Here is a 20,365-nt window from a genome sequence, read left to right as displayed (position 1 = left end):
GTGGCTTCACATAATGAATGCTTTTCACCTTGTTAACTGACATTATATATTGAATGCATCTTCATCTTGTTAAATGGCTCTACCATAATGAATGCTTTTTCACCTTGTTAAACCACTACTCTTGCTTCTATTACTTCATTGTTTACTGCAAGTTCTTATCTGACCTGAGTCATGCTTAGCTGAAACTTTGTTTCACAAAACTCAAAACTTAACTCTTTCTCTACCTCCTCATACCTAATACACATTCTAAGTATAACTATCTTCATATTGAGATGATTTAACACACTGAATAAATTCACAGTTCCTTGTTCTTGAAAGCCATATGTTTGAAATTTAAAATATTACAATATACATTGTAATTTATTGGTTGTATCTTTTCTTCTCTGGGCAAGTAAAGAATGCTATTTGCAATAATGGTGCGGGATGCTACAGGCAAAAATGATTTCAGAACACCATATTGCATATATAACTAAAAGCTAAACTTTATTTTGTCTGCAAGAAATTGTCAGCAAAGGCATTTTGTTCTTGCGAATTACATGGTACTTGGAAGCAGATATATAAGCAACAGAAAGTGTTGAAAGATACTCCACACATTTTTCTAAATTCACTGTGCTTGTGTTCACAGTTCACAGATAACACGAACAGTGCCTGTAAGGATAGAGCATTTCAAATAACAAAAAGGAAAGAGCAACATATACAATTTCACCACTACCTCTTTGAATAGAACAATTAAATAAAAAATAAAGAATGATAGCAGTGAGGAATGGAAAGACTTTTTGTATTTATTTACTCCTCTTATTTCAGAGGATCACTACCAGTCGAGAGCATATCCCAAAAATACAAATAATATCTGTCACCAATCAAGCAGGAATTGAGGCTGCAATCCCATAGCCTATCACCATGTGGCTCAGCAAGTTAGAAGTCTAATGCCCTGACCATTAGTTCACAGGAAATAAGCATATATAGGCATGTACAGTGATTTAAATTTCAAATTCTGAGAACCACAGGTATTCACCTTGGCATTGATAGCATTCTTGCTTTTAGCTTATGAAGTTGCAGCTTTAAGCCCACAATGGGACTTGCGTGCTGAATTTCCCTCTATTTTAGCATTATGTTTCCTGTTCCAGTAGTTTAAAGAGAAGTTAAAAATCCCACATTATTCAGATTTACCTGAGTGTTATACCATACAATTCTCTCTCAATCAACATTATAAGAGTTAATCTATTATATGCAAAAATGGCTGTCATTTTTATCCTACATGTTCAGAATTAATAGCCTCAAAGCAATGCATCATATGTACAACATCTTGAAACACCGAGATGACCGTTTTTACTTGCAAGTCTTAACCCAATGTTGAAACAAGATTATTTTAGGTTCATTATGACATTACAATCGTGTAAAATAGGATATAGTGAATGAATCATTTCCGTTTAATAACATATAGCAGAGTAAATGGAAAAATCTGTGATTTTGCAGTGTGAGAGGAAAACCTAATATATGATTTAATGTACTACCTATGCAGGAAAGGTATGGATAAACAGGGTAGCAAAGAAATCTCTGGAATTGTTTGTTCGCCTGTGTGGAACCACAGGAGATGGATGAGATACTAAAAGAATATTTATTGTCTGTATTTACCGTGGAAAAGGACATGGAAGCTAGAAAAATCAGGGAAATAAATAGTGATTCTTGAAAAGAGTTGCACATTGCAGAAAAAGGTGGTGCTGTAGGTCTTAAAATGTTTCAAGGTAGTAAAATCTATGGGACCTGATCACATGCATCCCAGGATATGACACAAATTTAGGGAAGAAATTGAGAAGCCCTTAGCAGAATTATTTGTATCATCGACCACTGTGGCTAAGGTGTCGGAAACTGGAGAGTGGCTAATATTTTTCCATTAGATTAGATTAGATTAGATTAGATTAGATTACAGTGTGGAAACAGGCCCTTCGGCCCAACAAGTCCACACCGACCCGCCGAAGCGAAACCCACCCATACCCCTACATTTACCCCTTACCTAACACTACAGGCAATTTAGTATGGCCAATTCACCTGACCCTGCACATCTTTGGATGGTGGGAGGAAACCGGAGCACCCGGAGGAAACCCACGCAGACATGGGGAGAACGTGCAAACTCCACACAAAGTCAGCTGAGGTGGGAATTGAACCCAGGTCTCTGACGCTGTGAGGCAGCAGTGCTAACCACTGTGCCACCGTGCCGGCCAAAAGGAAAAGCCAGGGAACTACAGACCGGTGAATCTAACATCGGTGTTGGGTAAGAGGGGACCCTGAGAGGATCTACATGTATTTGGAAAGGCAAGGACTCATTAGGGATAGTCGGCATGCTTAGAGGAAGAGTTTAGAGGAATAGAGGCCAAATGCAGGCACATTGGGATGTCTTTTTGGCACAAACTAATTGGACTGAAGGGTTTGTTTCCATGCTCCCTAATGACTGTACAGTCACTTCTGCTGTAACACGTGTTTCTTCAATGTGAATTGGCTTTAACGCAATTGAAGAAGTTAGATCATTAGTTGTAAAATGTGAACTTTCCTTATCTATATTGATTAAGTGCAACTCCGACTCAGTTAGTTTGAATGATGTTGTGCGATTTTCTTAAAACACGAGATTGCACATGAATGAGGCTATTGCATTATATTAGGATAGACTGTATTAAATTTAAATTTGGGGCTCTTGTAAGGACACAGCTACATGTGTACTATGTAAAATTAATAGTTCCCTCCACTCCCAGAAAAAAGATATAGAAGCTTGAGAGAATGTGTATCAAAGATGACAATAGAACAGAGAATATAGCTCATGTGCAAGATTGGTCAAGGTGGATCTTTATTTTAAAATAGGAAAAACTCGAAGGTAATTTGACCATCTTTAAAATTTTCAATGGATTGGTTAGCATAGTTCAGGAAACAATGTTTTCACGTGATGGAGAGTGCAAAGCTAGGGTCCAAAAATACAAAGCAGTTCCTTAATAATCAGTTACAGAAATACAGGAAAAAATCTTTACTCAGTGGTTACCATTTGGAATTTACCATAGGAAGTGGTTAAAGCTAATGGGTTAGATGTTTTCTAAAGAAAACCTGACAAGTAGAGACAAAGGGATTTGAGAGCTGAAATGTTGAATTGAGAAAGATAACACAAGAGGAGAGTTGTATGGAATACAAACACTAAGGCAACCTGGAGAAAATGACCTAATTCTTTTCATGCCAGTTGTAACTGTAGCTGCTGAAAGGAATTTCCTCAAATCTCCACTGATCAGTTTTTTTGTGGGGGTTCCTTGCTGCCATACTCAGGTCAAATTTTCTCTTGATGTCAAGAGCACTCAGTCTTGCCATGCACCTAGAAATCAGCTTATGCATTCATATTTGAGCCAAGGGTCGAATGAAGTCTAGAACCAAGTGTTGCAAGTATATGGGGAAAAGGCAGGAGACAGGCTTTAGATAATAGAATCAGTTGTCAAGATGGCTGAATGGCTTTCTTCTGTGCTTAACAGTTCTGTGATCTTAAGTGATTCTGGCAGAAAAGGCAATTGCAATAAGCATAGGACTCTTGAGTTGCAGTAGTAGTCTCCCTACCTCATCCAGGAGGCTCTGGTTCAAGTCCCACTTGCTCCAGAGATGTGTAATGCCATTCCTAAATGGGTTGATTAGAAAATATCTATCAGCAAGTAAATGCAGTTGAAAAATTGAAAGCACTTTATGACTACTGATATCCCTTTGCAGTTGACTCAGAACAGACAGTGGGATGGTGATTGGTCAGATCAGGTTAGATTTTCTTCTGCTTTTTAATGTGGATGGGATATTCTTGGACAATTTATCACCTTGCCAAAAAGATGTGCTAGACATCTTAGATCCAACAGGGTGCATAGGTCTAAACCCAACTACTGCTTTATATGACAGTGTATGAGTTATAGGCTCATAATGGAAGTCATTTAACATATCAAGATTGCACTGACTCTGCAGCAGCAAGTCAGCCAGACCCATTTCCCTACTCTGCAAATTTATTTTCAGGAGCATGACAACATTGGGTGTCTTTGGATTCACAAGGACTAGACAGACCACACAGACCTCTTCTGTGCTGTATTATCCTATGGTCTACCACCTATCGTCTGCAAGCTCTTCTTTAAGCTGCACACCATCCTGCATTTCATGGATGGTTGTGGTTCATGAAGGTAACTCTCCGTCACCTCCTTCATGGTAATTGAGGATGATAATAAATGCTGCCCTATATAATGATGCCTCTATCCCATTTAAAAAAAAATTGAGTAAGCACTTAACCAATCCCCTTATCAAAGCTACACTTGATGCCTGCAACATACTTTCAGGCAATATATTCCAAATCTGAACCACTCAGTACAAAAAAACACATTTATTCCTGTTGTCTTTGAGTGGATTTCCATTCACCTGAAATCTGTGCCATGTCTTCCTTGACTCCTCCAGCAAAGGGAATTATTTTTCAGTATCTATATTGTCTGGACTTATTATGCTTTTGAATACCTTTAATCTCTCAGAAGGCTGGAGCGTTGGAGGCTGAGGGGTGAACTTATAGAGGTTTATCAAATCATGATAGGATAAATAGTCTTTTCCCTGGGGTGGGGGAGTCCAGAACTCGTGGGCATAGGTTTAGGGTGAGAGGGGAAAGATATAAAAGGGACCTAAGGGGCAACGTTTTCACGCAGAGGGTGGTGCACATATGGAATGAGTTGCCAGAGGAAGTGGTGGAGGCTGGTACAATTGCAACATTTAAAAGGCATCTGGATGGGTATATAGGTAGGAAGGGTTTGGAGGCAGGCACCAACATGATGAAGGGCTCCAGCCAGAAATGTCGATTTTCCTGCTCCTCTGATGCCGCCTGACCTGCTGTGTTTTCCCAGCACCACACTCTCAACCCCCTTTCGAGGGATATGGACTGGGTGCTGGCAGGTGGGACTACATTGGGTTGGGATATCTGATCGGCATGGACAAATTGGACCGTAGGGTTTGTTTCCATGCTGTACATCTCTGTGACTCTATGCCTCCATGACTCTGCTCGGTCACTTTACATTGTTGCCTGGCCTGAAGTCCGTCTTGGAGGCTGGCCACCCGACCGTCCAAGGCCGAATGTCCCAGAACACCAAAGTGTTCTCTGACTGGGAGGGAACATTGCTATCTGTTGATTATTGTGCGGTGTTCGTTCATCCGGTGCCGTAGCCTCTGCTCGGTCTCACCAAACTACCATGCCTCACGGCATCCTTGCCTGCAGTGTATGAAATAGACAATGTTAGCTGAGTCACATGAGTACATGCCATGTATATGGTGGGAGGTGTCTACACTCTGACGCGTCTTGCAATGTTTACCGTGACAAGGTTGTATGGTATCCTGAAAGGTGGACAGCTTGCTGCTAACAGTGATCTGTTTGAGGTTTGGTGGTTGTTTTAAATGCGAGAAGGGGAGACGAGGGGAAGGTCTTGGCGAGGTGCTCATCCTCATTGATAATGTGTTAGAATCTGTGAAGAACTTGGTGTAGTTTTTCAGATCCTGGGAAGTAGTGGACAATGAAGGATACCCTGTCGGCTGCAGCTTGTGTCTGCCTCCTGAGGAGACAGGAGCCGAAAACTATGCCATGTTCTTCGCAGCCTGCAACACATTATTAATGAGGATGAACAAGAAGACCTTTTCGCCAAGACCTTCCCCAAGCCTCCACTTCTCGCCTTTAAATAACGACCAAACCTCAAACAGATCATTGTTTGCAGCAAACTGCCCGGCTTTCAGGACAACACCATATGACCTTTTTCACTGTAGACCATGCAAGACGTGTCCGTGTTGACACTGATACCACCATTATATGTGGACCACCTCCCACCATGTACATGGCAGGTACTCATGTGACTTGGCCAACGTTGTCTATCTCGTACGCTGCGGCAAAGAATCCCTGAGGCATGGTAGATCGATGAGCAAAAGGCTATGGCAATAGATGAATAGACACAGCACAACTATCAACAGACAGGAGTGTTCCCTCCCAATCAGAGAACAGTTTGGTCCGGGATATTTGACCTCGGACTATCTTCCAAGGCAGACCTCAGGACAAGCATCGATGCAAAGTGGCCGAGTAGAGACTGACAGCCAAGTTCGGTACCCATGTGGATGGCCTCAATCGGGACCTTCGGTTCACGTGACCCTACAATGTCTCTCTGTCTGTCTCTGTCTGTCTCTGTCTGTCTCTGTCTGTCTCTGTCTGTCTCTGTCTGTCTCTGTCTGTCTCTGTCTGTCTCTGTCTGTCTCTGTCTGTCTGTCTCTCACTCTCTCGCTCTCTCTCGCTCTCTCTCGCTCTCTCTCGCTCTCTCTCGCTCTCTCTCGCTCTCTCTCGCTCTCGCTCTCTCTCGCTCTCGCTCTCTCTCGCTCTCGCTCTCTCTCGCTCTCACTCGCTCTCGCTCTCTCTCGCTCTCACTCGCTCTCTCTCGCTCTCGCTCTCTCTCGCTCTCTCTCGCTCTCTCTCGCTCTCTCTCGCTCTCTCTCGCTCTCTCTCGCTCTCGCTCGCTCTCGCTCTCGCTCGCTCTCACTCGCTCTCGCTCGCTCTCACTCGCTCTCACTCGCTCTCGCTCGCTCTCGCTCGCTCTCGCTCGCTCTCACTCTCGCTCGCTCTCACTCTCGCTCGCTCTCACTCTCGCTCGCTCTCACTCTCGCTCGCTCTCACTCTCACTTTCACTCTCACTCTCTCGCTCACTCTCGCTCACTCTCGCTCACTCTCGCTCACTCTCGCTCACTCTCGCTCACTCTCGCTCGCACTCTCACTCTCACTCTCACTCTCACTCTCACTCTCACTCTCACTCTCACTCTCACTCTCACTCTCACTCTCTCTCTCTCTCTCTCCCCCTACCCCTCTCTCTCTTTGACAGACCCATACACTCTTGTAGACCCTCTTTTTTTCATATTGCTCGCTCTCATTTACTCCCATTCTCACAGATTTATACCCCTTTACGCTCTCACTCACACACATACACATACTCTCTCAAAGACACTTATACCACTCTCCCCAACACACACCCATAAAGAAGTTTGTGGGTGAATTTGTATTTACAGAATTACATTTTACTTTGCTCAAAAACTGCATGAATTCAAGTAAGATTCTGTAAATGCCTTTTTTAGATTAAAATTAGTTTGAACATTGGGGCACAGACAGCCGCACACAGGGCAACGCACACCTTCAATGCATTATCTGGGCCAACATGGCATCTATTGTTAAAATTCACTTGAGAATGTAACTTTAAGAAAGGTCTGGAATTTAAATATGAAAGAACTGAAACCAGCAAACCCATTGTAAAAGATGAGAGACTTAACAAACAATCCAAGTCTTTTTCAATATATCATTTCAGTTACCTCACACTGCAAACTTTTGCTATAAATTGTGTGTCCTAAGATCTTATACTCCACAACCACTTGATGAAGGAGCAGCGCTCCGAAAGCTAGTGCTTCCTTGTTGGACCATAACCTGATGTTGTTATTTTTAACTTTGCAATAAATGACAGTATTCCATTCACTGTGTCCAAAGGAATAGGATATTCAGTAAAGGAAGGTTTACCACAGTCGTACAGGGCCTTGTTTAGATGACATCTGGAGTGCAGGTTTTGACTCCCATGTTATGGATTAGACCATACTTTAAGTTGGCCTGCACCCTTACCTTTTCTTATTTTCAAAGTGAATGTAACATGCTGTGCTTCAGATGCTCTTGGATTGGTCAAACTACTCTGCGTTAAGCAAAACACAATTTATGTGAACACTACAGTTAAAATACAACCAAAGACACAGGAATTTAGAAAACTTAATGTAATAATAGATACAGTCATTATTATTAACTGTTAAATATAACAACATCCTACAAACAGATTCTTTGGCAAAAAGGCAAAATTCAGAAAACTGATTTTGTCTTATGCAATCCAACCGCTTTTGTTGTAATCGAGAGACTGAGAAATAGCTTCCACTTCTTCAAGCTCGCACCAGCAACTGCTTAAAGCTAAACCTAAAAACTATATTTAAAAAAACCTAGATAATTGAGGGCTGTGAGACCTGGCTATTCCCATGCAGGCTGTTTTTCTTGTTCCACCTTTACAAAATAAAAAATCAAGGCCTCCCAAGCTGTTTACTTTATTGCAGTCTGCTCAGCGCCTCACATTTAATCTCTCTCAAAAGAAACCATGACAAAAATACACCTAAAGCCACAGCATTATCACACTCCTTATTTGAAAATCTCCTATCGTCAAGCCAATTTTGTATCCATTTGGTGAACTGTCCTTGGATCTTGTGATGTAACCTTATTAACCAGCCTACCATGCGGAACCTGGTTGAAGGCCTTGCTAAAGTCCATGTAGACAGCATCTGCTGCTCTGCCTTCATCTATCGTTTTGGTCCTTCTCCAAAAAGCACAATCAAATTTATGAGACATGATTTCCTACCACAGATATGCTGACTATGCCTAATCAGTCCTTGTCTTTCCAAATGCATGTAGATCCTGTCTCTCAGAATCCCCTTCAACAACTTACTAACCACTGACATTAGGCTCAACAGAATGTAGTTCCCTGGCTGTTCTTGCAGCCTTTCCTGAATAATCTTGTTCTCAACAAGATGGGCAAATCCAAACCAGGCAATTACCACCAGTGTACTTGAGCATCACTGAAGTGATGGAAGGTGTCATTGACAAAGATATCAAGCTGCACTTAATCAGCACTAAACTGCTTGTTCACGCTCCGTTTGGTTTCCTGTAGGGCTCCTGACCTCATTGTGGCCTTGATTCAGAATGCTATCAAATCTGGAGTGGGTGGGAATCAGGAGGAAATTTTCCACTGGTGCAAGACTCGTTAAGCAGACCGGAAACTGACTGTGTTTGGCAGAAATCAAATCACCTCCAAGACCATCTTCAGTAAGAGACAATCAAACCACTACCCCTTGACATTCAATTATGTTACCATCACTGAATCCTCTACTATTAACACTCTTGGGGGGATTACCATTGACCAGAAACCCAACTGGACTTGCCAAATGAACATTGGCTACAAATGCAGGAAATACTCTCTGGGATTCTGAGTAAAGCTAGTCAGAAGCTAGAAATACTTCTCACTAGAAATGGTTAACTTCTGACTCTCCAAAGCCTGTCCAATATCTACAAGGCACAACTCAAAAGTAGGGACACTCCTCACTTGCCTGGAAGCATGCAGCTCCAACAACATTCAAGAAACTTGACAGCATTCAAAGCAGGCCTCTTGATCGAAACCGCATCCCCAAACAGCTACTCCCACCATCACCAATGCTCAGCATTAGCAATGCGTACTATATGCAAGATGCATTGCTGAAATTCACCAAAGGTCCTTAGACAGCATCTATCAAACCCATGGTCGCTACCATGTCGAAAGATAGGGAGTGGATAAGTGGGAACACCACAATAATGCAAGTTTATTTCCAAGTCACTCATCATCCTAATTTGGAAAGATATTGCTGTTCATTCTTGTTGCTGGGTGAAAATCCTGGAATTCCCTCCCTAATAGCCCTGACTGCATATTAGAAGTGTCCTGATAGACCAGTTTAGCATACATTCAAGAAAGTGGCACGTGACTTTAAAGTGGGTATGTATGGAATTATTCACTTGGCTGGTCAGAACCAAAAAGTCTTTTCTTTTCCCCAAAGGTATGAAACTTGTTTAAATGTTAATGTTAAGAGGAACTTTGTTTTCATACAAGAAACACAATGTTGACATGCAGCAAAAGCAAGCATATAGGAAAGCATGTTGACCTTTATCACAATGAGTACGCTGTATGTGTACAGAACTTGGTGAGCTCTCATCTGGAAAAGGGTGTGTGGTTTTGTTCTCTTTAAGAAAGAGCATAGTTCTACCATGTACCTTCACTGCATTGGGCTCTGTGGTTTGTTCTTTTCCAGAAGATGAGGAAATTCAGCTTATAGCTTTTGAAGTTTATCACCCAACCCTGGGAAAAAGACAGAGTGCATTCACCCTATCTACGCGAACCTGAGGGGCAACTTTTTTTTTTTACACAGAGGCTGGTACGCTGGAATGAGCTGCCAGCGGAAGTAGATGAGGCGGGTACATTAACAACAATTAAAAGACGTTTGGACAAATACATAGATAAGAAATGTTTAGAAGGACATGGGCCAACTGCTGGGAAATGGGATAAGCATGGATTGGACATTTTGGTCAATTTGGGCCAAAGAGCCAGTCTCTGTGCTGTAGGACTCTTTGACTCTATGACTGTAAGAGTGACAGGTAATCTCAGTTAAATATTGAAGATTTGCAAGGGCTTTAATAGAACTTTTATTTTCTGTGTTTGAGGGCTGTAGAACAATGCATCACAAATTTGGGATTTGATGTTATATTTAGGACTAACGTGAGCAAAATTCTTTTAGTCCAAAGGAATGTGAATTTTGGAATTTGTCGACCCTAGAGTTGGCATGCTCCATTGTTGACTATGTTTAAGGCTGAGATAGTTAGGTCTTTGCTTTCTCAGGGACTCATTGGATGTAAAGCAGGCAAAAGTACATTAAAAGTGAAGATCAACCGTGACTGTATTGAATGGCAGTGTAGGTCTGATGAGCACATGGTTTACTCTTATTTCTTATGTTCTTGTCTCAGTAATGTCATCCAGTCCTCAGACCCTCCGATGTCTTTATGCTTTTCCAAATCACTTTGCTGCACCATTAACACCTTTACATTTAGCCATCTAGGCCCACATTCTGAAATTGCCTTTGCTAAATCATTGCTTCCCCTTCCTTTCTACTGCTGTCTCTGCCTTTAAATCCCTCCTGAAAATCCAGCTATTTGATCACACTTTTGGCCACTGCCCTATTATCTCCTTACTTGTCTTGGTGTCACTTTGTGTCCCACCATGGCCCTGTGAAGTAAGTGCTTCGGGATGTTTTCCTCCAGTAATGTACTTTGTTAGGGTGGGGACTATTTGCTTCTTATTTGGACAATATTTGGTTAAAAATAAACTACTTCTGTGTTGAGTAAGTGAAATGTTTATTTAAGATTTAATTGTTAAGTCATAAATAATTAAGTAGTGTTTGACTTGTATAATTGTCGAAGTGAAAATGTTTTTTAGATTTAACATTGTAACCTTTTCTGTTCTTCTGAAACTATGAAGTGAGAATTTTTGTATAAGCTGTTAGGGAAGAAGAAAATTTTGAGGTAATTCGAAAAGCTGCACGATAGGCTGGAAAACCACAGTATTGATTGCATCACCCATCACCATCGTCCTCCCCTCCCCCCAACTAAAAACCAGGCACTCGCATTACTTTGGTGGATTAAGTGGGACGCTGTATCATGCGTCATCACAAGCATGCTGAGAAGTCGCTGATTATTGACTGGGTGGGCAGTGCTGTAGGAAGTAATGTGCTGCTGTGAAGAGACACTCGAGCTAGGCATTTCAGCAGCAAGCCGCGGCAAAGAATGTACATCATTGGTGATTTTGTGAAATGTCCATTGTGCAAGGCAATGCGAGGAGAGGTGCTGTGGTGGTTTCACTCTGTGCAGTTGTATTTCTCTGGAAGCTAGAACTAAGCCCTTGTTTTCAATAGTTCTGAGCTCCACCCTTCTGTACTGTATTTACCAACACCATAGGAAGCAGCTGGTAACAGTTGTTCGACATAGCTATTACAGACTACCCTTTGTGTAAATCATACGGTTCAGTCTTTGCGGAAGATGTATGTTATTATGCTCCGTGAAAGGTGAAATTGCCCTTCAAACTACACTGAATGTAGAGTAAGTTTTTCTGACTGGCGAGTTCATCTGCATTCAGCATTGCTGGAACTCAAAATGTGCGTCACATAAAAAGACTGCATGATAATGAGAAAGGGACACTTGAGGCCAGAACTGCTCTTTGATAGGAGTCGAGGACCACAATTTGAGACAAAATAAATACGCAGCCTGGCAAACTGTTTTAATAAATTCGCTAGCTGCTGTTGCTCATCAAAAGGCATAATGTTAAGCCTGCAGGATTCTGTGTTTTTTGAAATCAGCATCAAGTCTCTGCTGAAGTCTTGGAGTAGTAGCTGTAAGTAAAAATTAATTATCTATATATGCAAATAACATGTAATCGTATCATGTTAGGTTTGATGTTTGAGTGCATTAAGAGCTGTGTGAAAATGACTGGAGCTTATCCTCCATGTGAAACCTTTCAGTTCCCTGTTGTATTCAGGGTGGATCTTCTGTGTCATTCCCTTTTGCTTTAGATAAACTAATATGATTAGGTCTACAGAGTCACTGCATTCATTTTTTACTTGTATCAAATATATTGTTTTCGTTATGTTGCTACTCTGAACAATATGTGGGCAGTGATTTGGTTCTGTTTCTATGACAATCATATTGACCTGATTTAGAATGCTACCTTAAATTTTAAACAGTCTCATAGTAATCAGTAGATATTTGTTTAACCGACTAATTTTTTTTCAGGGAGAATGCTTCTTATTAGTGCTATTAAGATGATGCAGCATAGCTTACTCACCAGTAGGTTATCTTATGAAATGTTTACATATCATTTTGTACCACTAAGTTCTCTTTCACAATCCAGATACACAGCTGTATCATTACAATGTTATGTGCTGGTTTAGTGTACAGAATGTAAATAACAAGCTGCTGTTTGACTGTACTGTAGCTTTCTGTATTCAGTAGCAACAATGATATGACATTAATATGGCTGGCTTTTGGCACGCACATTTTCTGCCAACATTTTGATTGCTGATAGTTCATATTTTTGCCAGGCATATTATGTGAAACAGCTGTCTTGCTCTTGTATTTTCAAAGAGTCTTTCTAAAATAAAAATCCCACACTCAAAAGTTTACGCCCCTATCCTCTGTCTGGAATTTATGTGAAACTGCATGGCAACTCCATGTTGAGGCCTGAGTTCTGCAGTGTTCAGACATCAGAAATAGCTTACAGCACCCAGCCAGCAACAATTTAGGGACTAGATTTGGCAACAGGAAATTAAATTAGCAACATGCTGACCACCTCTCCAAAAAAAGTTATCAATGAAAGTTGTGTGATTAATGATCTGCCACCCTTTATGGAAGCTACCTTTTCCATTTGGAAACTTAATCTTAACCATTTGGTCTTATCTACAGAAAGTATTTAAAATTTAAACCTTTACCAGTGGTTAGTTCTTCAGTGCTGCACTCAAAAATAAAAGTAGGCTCGATGTATGCATTTTAATAGAAATCTAGTGCGCATAAGTTCTTTAAGTCAAATGATGGAATAATTATAGATTTATAATGCTGCAAATTTAACTCTTGGCTGAGTGGTAGTACGGAAGATGATCATGAATGTTCATGAAAGAAATTGAGTCATCAGTCTGTGGAACACCCTTTCCCAGTGTACATTGGAGACGGAGCAATTGAATATATTTAGCGCAGAGGTAGATTATTTGACTAAGGAGGGAGTGAAAGGGTATTGGGTATACATAGGAAAAGGGCTTTAGGAGCCCAATGGCTTCTTCCTAATTCATGTTTGCATGTTGTTAGAATCATACAACACAGAAGTGACCATTTGGCCCATTGAGTCTGTACAACCAAAAATATACTAGCTACATTAGTCTCACTTTGCTGCACTAGACCCATAGCGTTGCATGTTATGACACTTAAAGTGCTCACCTAAGTAGTTTTTCGTAGTTGTGAGGTTTCCTACCTCAACTTGTAATGAGTATTTTATGGATATGAAAGTAAAATTGCAAATTTCAATTTTGGCTAAGTTTGTATATTACATGAGTTCACTTATATTTTGATTAGGAGTCTGCTGTGGTTGAAAATCTCAGCAGGTGTTTTAATAATTTCCTTAGTTAATATATATGGTGTTACTGAGGGAGTTAGTAAAACTTCTCACCTTTCCTTTATTTTCCAAACGATTTTGGCTTTCCTAGGAGAATTCAGACACTAGTAGAAAATAGGATTTTATTTATCCATGCAGCAACTTTCTAATCTGTTGGGACAGGGAGACTGAATAATAAGCAGAGGTTAGGTACTCAACACAGAATAAATAGTGGTTGAACTTGCGCACATTATTGCAGCCAGTAATAGGATAAAAGTGAAAGATGGAAAAAAGCAGCTGAGCCAACTATTTTCATTTTGTATCTAAAAAGGAACGAGGGGGGGGAGAATTCTCGAACAAGAGCATCTACAATCCTTCTGTTTAACTCTTTGGCATCACACGTTTGTCCTTGTTCTGTGGTATTGCTTGTCAGTTTTAAAAATATGAGGCTCATAAGATATGTGCCACACTGACAAAGCTGCATTTGTTGTCTATTCCAAGTTAACATGCAAAGTTGTTATTTCTTGAACCGCAGCTCTTGTTGACTGCTCTGCTGTCCGCTAATGTTCTGCACTGAAAGTGATGGATCTCAAAAACTTCATATTAATTTGTTGGTGTGAAATTTGGTGTTGAGCATATAGGTAGTCTTCTATTCTATCCTCATATCTTGGTTGCTCTTTCAAAGCTATTTTTGGTACCTACCCTTCAATACCATCATGGAACTTGCCTCCAGTCTGGAAGGCAGTGCCCAACTGTTTTCGAAATTCGAGCAGACAGGACTTTTCTCAAAGTTCAGTCTGGAGTAATCCCTGAATTATCCAGTATCTGTGTATCTCAGGGAGAGATTTTAACGAAGGGAATCATGAGGTGGATAAGCAGAAAAACTGAAAACCAATGAGGTTGCAAGCATTTTCTGAGTATGAAATTAAAGAGTAAGGATTGGTATTTCACTGGAATGAGTGTCGGCAAATGATTTTTTTCTGGGAAAAAAAAACTTGAAATTCAAGATAAAATCTTTCCAAGTTGTCAAATTGCTTAGTTTCCTTTTGTACAATAAATTAATATTTTTGTTTAAAAGTATATTGACAGCCTTGTATGGATATATTCGACTGACCAGCACGAGAACAAAAGTGCCAAAATAAAATCTAGGGTCTATCCAGCTGGGTTTCACTCTGGAATCTGTCTTGTCCAGAATTAACATCAACCTGGATCATAAAGCACATGTCTAATTCCCTTTAGGAAATTATTATTAAAACTGTTTCCATCATCTTTTCAGATGGTGCATTCCAAATCTTTACTTGCTGCATTGCAAAGATTATTTACACAATTAGTTCTTTTACTATTTATTTTAAATGTGTATTTTCTGATTGTTAATCCGCCTGCCATTGGAATCAGTTCTTCCCCCATCAACTCCATTATACCCTTAATTTTGTGACATTTTTTATTAGCTCAAACATTTTTTGCTTTGAAAAGAACAATCCTGTCGTCTGTCTTCTCTTCACATATTCTGGACCTCATTCTAGTAAGCCTCCTCCTTTATATCATTCCTAAAGCATGCTGCCTGAATTGGGTACATTACACCTAAAGCCTAACTAGTGATTTTTAAAGATGAGTATTACTTTTTTTGATTTTGTTCAGTGCATTTATTATGCAAAGCCCAGAATTTCATGTGCATTTTTAAATAGTCTTTACATTTGTCTTGACACATTCAGATACCAAATATCTTTGTCCTGAACTGCTTCAAAATTGCACCATTTGATGTCTGCTCATATTGACTTAGCTCGAGCCAAATGGAGCATGTAGCTAGGAATCGTAGAATTCCTACGGCAGGCAATTCAGCCCATCAATCTACATCGACCCTCTGAAGAGCTTCCCAGCCAGACCAACCTCCTACCCCTGTTAGGAGAAAGTGAGGTCTGCAGATGCTGGAGATCAGAGCTGGAAATGTGTTGCTGGAAAAGCGCAGCAGGTCAGGCAGCATCCAGGGAACAGGAGAATCGACGTTTCGGGCATAAGCCCTTCTTCAGGAATGGGGAAAGTTTGTCCAGCAGGCTAAGATAAAAGGTAGAGAGGAGGGACTTGGGAAAGGGGCGTCAGGAATGTGATAGGTGGAAAGAGGTCAAGGTGAGGGTGATAGGTCAGACTTCCCCTGCACCTTCCCCTGCAACCGCAGGAGGTGCAAGACTTGCGCCCACACCTCCCCCCTCACCTCCCTCCAAGGCCCCAAAGGAAACTTCCATATCCGCCACAGATTCATCTGCACCTCCACACATATCATCTATTGCATCCTCTGCACCCGATGTGGCCTCCTCTATATTGGGGAGACAGGCCGGCTACTTGCGGAGCGTTTCAGAGAACACCTCTGGGACACCCGGATCAACCAACCCAACCACCCTGTGGCTCAACATTTCAATTCCCCCTCCCACTCCACCAAGGATATGCAGGTCTTTGGACTCCTCCATCGTCAGACCACAACAAAACGACGGTTGGAGGAAGAGCGTCTCATCTTCCGCCTAGGAACCCTCCAACTACAAGGGATGAACTCGGATTTCACCAGTTTCCTCATTTCCCCTCCCCCCACCTTGTCTCAGTCAAATCCATCGAATTCAGCACCGCCTTCCTAACCTGCAATCTTCTTCCTGACCTCTCCGCCCCCACCCCAGTCTGACCTATCACCCTCACCTTGACCTCTTTCCACCTATCACATTTCTGACGCCCCTCCCCCAAGTGCCTCCTCCTTACCTTTTATCTTAGCCTGCTGGACAAACTTTCCTCATTCCTTGCCACTTTTCAGCCTAAGCCTGGATATTGTCCAGGTCTTGTTGCAATTGGATTACTTTAGTATCTGAGGAGTTGTGAATAGCACTGAACACTGTGCAATTTTAGCACATCCCTACTTCTGATTTCCTGGTGGAGGGAAGGTCATTGAAAAAGTCCAGGATTCCCTGCAGAAATGTCCTGAAGCTGAAGTGACTGACCTCCAATAACTACAACCACCTTTCTATGTGACAAAAACACCTTCAACCAGTGGAGAGTTTTTGCCTCGATTCTCATTGACTCCTGTTTTAGATTAGATTAATCTAAATCTAACCCATCCAAACCCCTACATTTACCCTTTATCGAACACTACAGGCAACTTAGCATGGCCAATTCACCTTAACTGCACATCTTTGGACTGTGGGAGGAAACCGGAGCACCCGGAGGAAACCCACGCAGACACGGGGAGAACGTGCAAACTCCACACAATCAGTCGCCTGAGGCAGGAATTGAACCCGGGTCTCTAGCGCTGAGAGGCAGCAGTGCTAACCACTGTGCCACCGTGCGACCCACAAGGTTTTACTAAGGTTCCTTAATGTCACTCTTGATCAAAAGCAGCCTTGATGTCAAGGGAAAGATGTAGTGAGCCATAACCGATAATGAGAATCGATGTTTCGGGCATAAGCCCTTCTTCATTCCTGAAGAAGGGCTTATGCCCGAAACGTCGATTCTCCTGTTCCTTGGATGCTGCCTGACCTGCTGCGCTTTTCCAGCAACACATTTTCAGCTCTGATCTCCAGCATCTGCAGCCCTCACTTTCTCCTCCATAACCGATAATGAGGCAAAGGAGAAATGTATTAGCCTTGGAAATAAGTAGACTAGGGTGGAAAGGGATAGAGATTGCAAATCTAAGTTTAAATCGACAGATAAGGTTACAAAAATTATTTTTGAAAGAAATTGTATTTGAATGCATGTAGCATTCAAACAAAACTGATGAATTGAGAGTACAAATAATCTGGTAGCCATTGCAGAGACATGGTTTCAAGATGATATGAATTGAATAATGAAGGTACGTAACATTTAGGAAGGACAAGAATTCAGGAAAAGTTGAAGCGATGGATTTCTTAGATAATAATCGTATGAAATCAAAAGAAAGGAATGACATAAATTTAGGAAATAGTTTGGTTAGAAGTAAGGAATGATGTATCAACTCCCTCACAGTAACTGCACGATAGAGTGGACCAAATTGAAGAAATAATGGGAGCTTGTCAGAAAAGTACATCGTGGATGATTATAACGTACATATAAACTGAGAGTCAGATGGGCAAATGTAATCTCGAAAAAGAGTTTATGAAATGTTTTCAGATAATTTCTTGGAACAGCAAGTTTTGGATCTGACTAGAGAATAGACTGTACTAGTAATAGTTCATGATCTCATGGTGAAGGTGGCAATGACCATCAGATGATTGAATTTTACACTGTTTGAAGGAGAGAGGAGTCGGTCTCAGTCCCACTCCACACGTATTTTTAAAACTTAAAGACAGTTGTGAAGACTTGGAAAAGACTTGAAGACTTGGAATTGGAAAACTTAAAGGCTATGTCAGCAGTGAAGCAGCGGCAGGTATTGAATTGTGTATTTCAGAATACACAAAATAAATGCATTCCAGTGAGGAAGAAACCATAAGGGCAAGACAACTATCTGAGTTTAACTGTAAAAGGCAAACACCAAGTAACGAATTTAGAATATAGTTATGCAGTCAGGTGGTATGTTAGATCTTCTGACGAAGGGCTCTTGTCCGAAACATCGATTTTCCTGCTCCTCGGATGCTGCCTGACCTGTTGTGCTTTTCCAGCACCAATCTAATCTTGACTCTAATCTCCAGCATCTGCAGTAGCCACTTCCGCCTGGTAGGTCAGAAGATTGGACCAAATATGCTGCAAAAAATGACTCAAAAATTGGTACGTTGGAAAAAATTGGAATGAGAGAGAAAGTTAGCCAGAAATAGAACACAAGGTAGTAAGAATTTCTGTAACTGTTGTGTTTTTTAAATATTTAGTGTTGAGCTTTGATGTGGTAGAAAGTGAGTATGATCAATTGATATACAAAATGTAGAGATGGCAGATGAATTGAACAAGTATTTTGCATCAATCTTCAATATCGAGGATACAAGTACATTCCCAGATCCACCTCTAGATTGGGAACTGGAATGGAGAAGGAACCTGGAAAACTAGAATCTCCCAGAGAAGTGGTCCAGAGTAAATTGTTGGATCGTGGACTAACAAGTGTATTGGTCCTAATGGGTTTCATCTTAGTGTTTTAATAAATGTGGCCACTGAGATGGTTGATACAGTAATTTTAATTTTCCAGAATCTTAGATTCAAGGCAAGGTTGAATTAGGGGAATGTTGTATTAGCATGGAAGAGAACAAATGTAACTCACAGGTGAGTTAGTTAAATATCTAGGGAAAATGTTAGAACATATTATTAAAGAAGTTATGGATAATTTCAACGTAATTGGGCAGAGTCAGTATAATTTTGTACAAGAAAAGTCATGTTTAACTGATCAATTGAGGTCTTTGAGGAAATGGCATATACTGTGGATAGAGGTACCAAAGGATGTCCTGTGTTTAGGTTTATAAACATGATGTGGATGAAGGAACAATAAATGGTTATAAATTGGCTGATGGCAGATAGATATGCAGGGGAGTACGTTGTGAAGTGGATATGGAAAGGCTGCAAAAGGTTAGATCAATTAAATGAATGGGCAGCAATCTGACAAACAGTATAACATGGTCAAAATGTCAAATTGTCCATTTCCGCAGGAGGAAGGGCAAAAGTATTGATGAGAGATTGCAGAGTTCAGATGCAAAAGGATTTGAGTGACAGCATGACTTCAAAAGGCTAGTATGTATTAACAAATATGAAACTTTATTGCTGGAACAGCACAGCAGGTCAGGCAGCATCCAGGGAACAGGAGATTCGACGTTTCGGGCACAGGCCCTTCTTCAGGAATGAGCAGAGAGTGTTCAGCAGGAGAAGATAAAAGGTAGGGAGGAGGGACTTGGAGGAGGGGAGTTGGAAATGTGATAGGTGGAAAGAGGTCAAGGTGAGGGTGATAGGTCGGAGTAGGGTGGAGGCGGAGAGGTCAAGAAGAAGACTGCAGGTCAGGAAGGCGGTGCCGGGCTGGAAGGATCCGGCTGAGACAAGGTGGGGGGAGGGGGGATGAAGAAACTGGTGAAGTCCAAGTTCATCCCCTGCGGTTGGAGGGTTCCCAGTCGGAAGATAAGACGCTCCTCCTCCGACCGTCGGGTTGTTGTGGTTTGGCGGTGGATGAGTCCAATGACCTGCATATCCTCGGTGGAGTGGGAGGGGGAGTTGAAATGCTGTGCCACAGGTTGGTTGGGTTGGTTCGTCCGGGTGGCCCAGAGGTGCTCCCTGAATTAACAAATACTTGAGCAAGTTAATAGAATTTAATTAATTATTTTGAGGAAAGTTGAATGCAAAAGTATGGAGGTAATGTTTCATTTACATAGGGCGCTTACAAGGCCACGTCTGGAGCACTGAACAGTATTGGTTACCTTACTTAAGACTGTAATTGTTTCGGGAGTAGTTCAGAAAAAAAATTTAGATGTGGGCATTGAATGGGTGGTTTGTGTTATGAAGAAAGTTCGAACAGATTTGGCTTGTATTCACTGATTTTTGGAAGAGTTTGAGGTGACTTGATCAGAACATATTTATTCTGAGTGGTATTGACAGAGTGGATGTGGAGAGGATATTTCCTCTTATGCGAGAATCCAGAATAAGGGGTAATTGTTCAC

The 20,365-nt window shown here is 41.3% G+C and overlaps 1 protein-coding gene across 10 annotated transcripts in view; it reads left to right on the top strand.

Annotated features, from left to right (window-relative positions):
* The window catches only part of fryl (furry homolog, like), a 477,034-nt gene that overhangs the window by 102,015 nt on the left and 354,654 nt on the right, over positions 1-20,365 (top strand). The window contains exon 1 of one of the 10 annotated variants that reach the window (XM_087987971.1): positions 11,359-12,044. The exons of the other annotated variants lie outside the window; for them this stretch is intronic. Coding sequence (XP_087844097.1) covers positions 11,972-12,044 — 73 coding nt within the window. The 5' untranslated portion in view covers positions 11,359-11,971. Of the gene's footprint in view, positions 1-11,358; positions 12,045-20,365 lie in introns of those variants that run through there. 10 annotated transcript variants of the gene reach the window in all.

The sequence above is a fragment of the Chiloscyllium plagiosum genome, unplaced genomic scaffold (genome assembly GCF_037043375.1).
Source record: "Chiloscyllium plagiosum isolate Xiang-an unplaced genomic scaffold, Cpla_swu_hap1 HiC_scaffold_1, whole genome shotgun sequence".
NCBI classification, from domain to species: Eukaryota; Metazoa; Chordata; class Chondrichthyes; order Orectolobiformes; family Hemiscylliidae; genus Chiloscyllium; species Chiloscyllium plagiosum.
The sequence above is the reverse complement of the archived record's forward strand: the minus strand, read 5'-3'. Positions and strand labels throughout refer to the sequence as shown.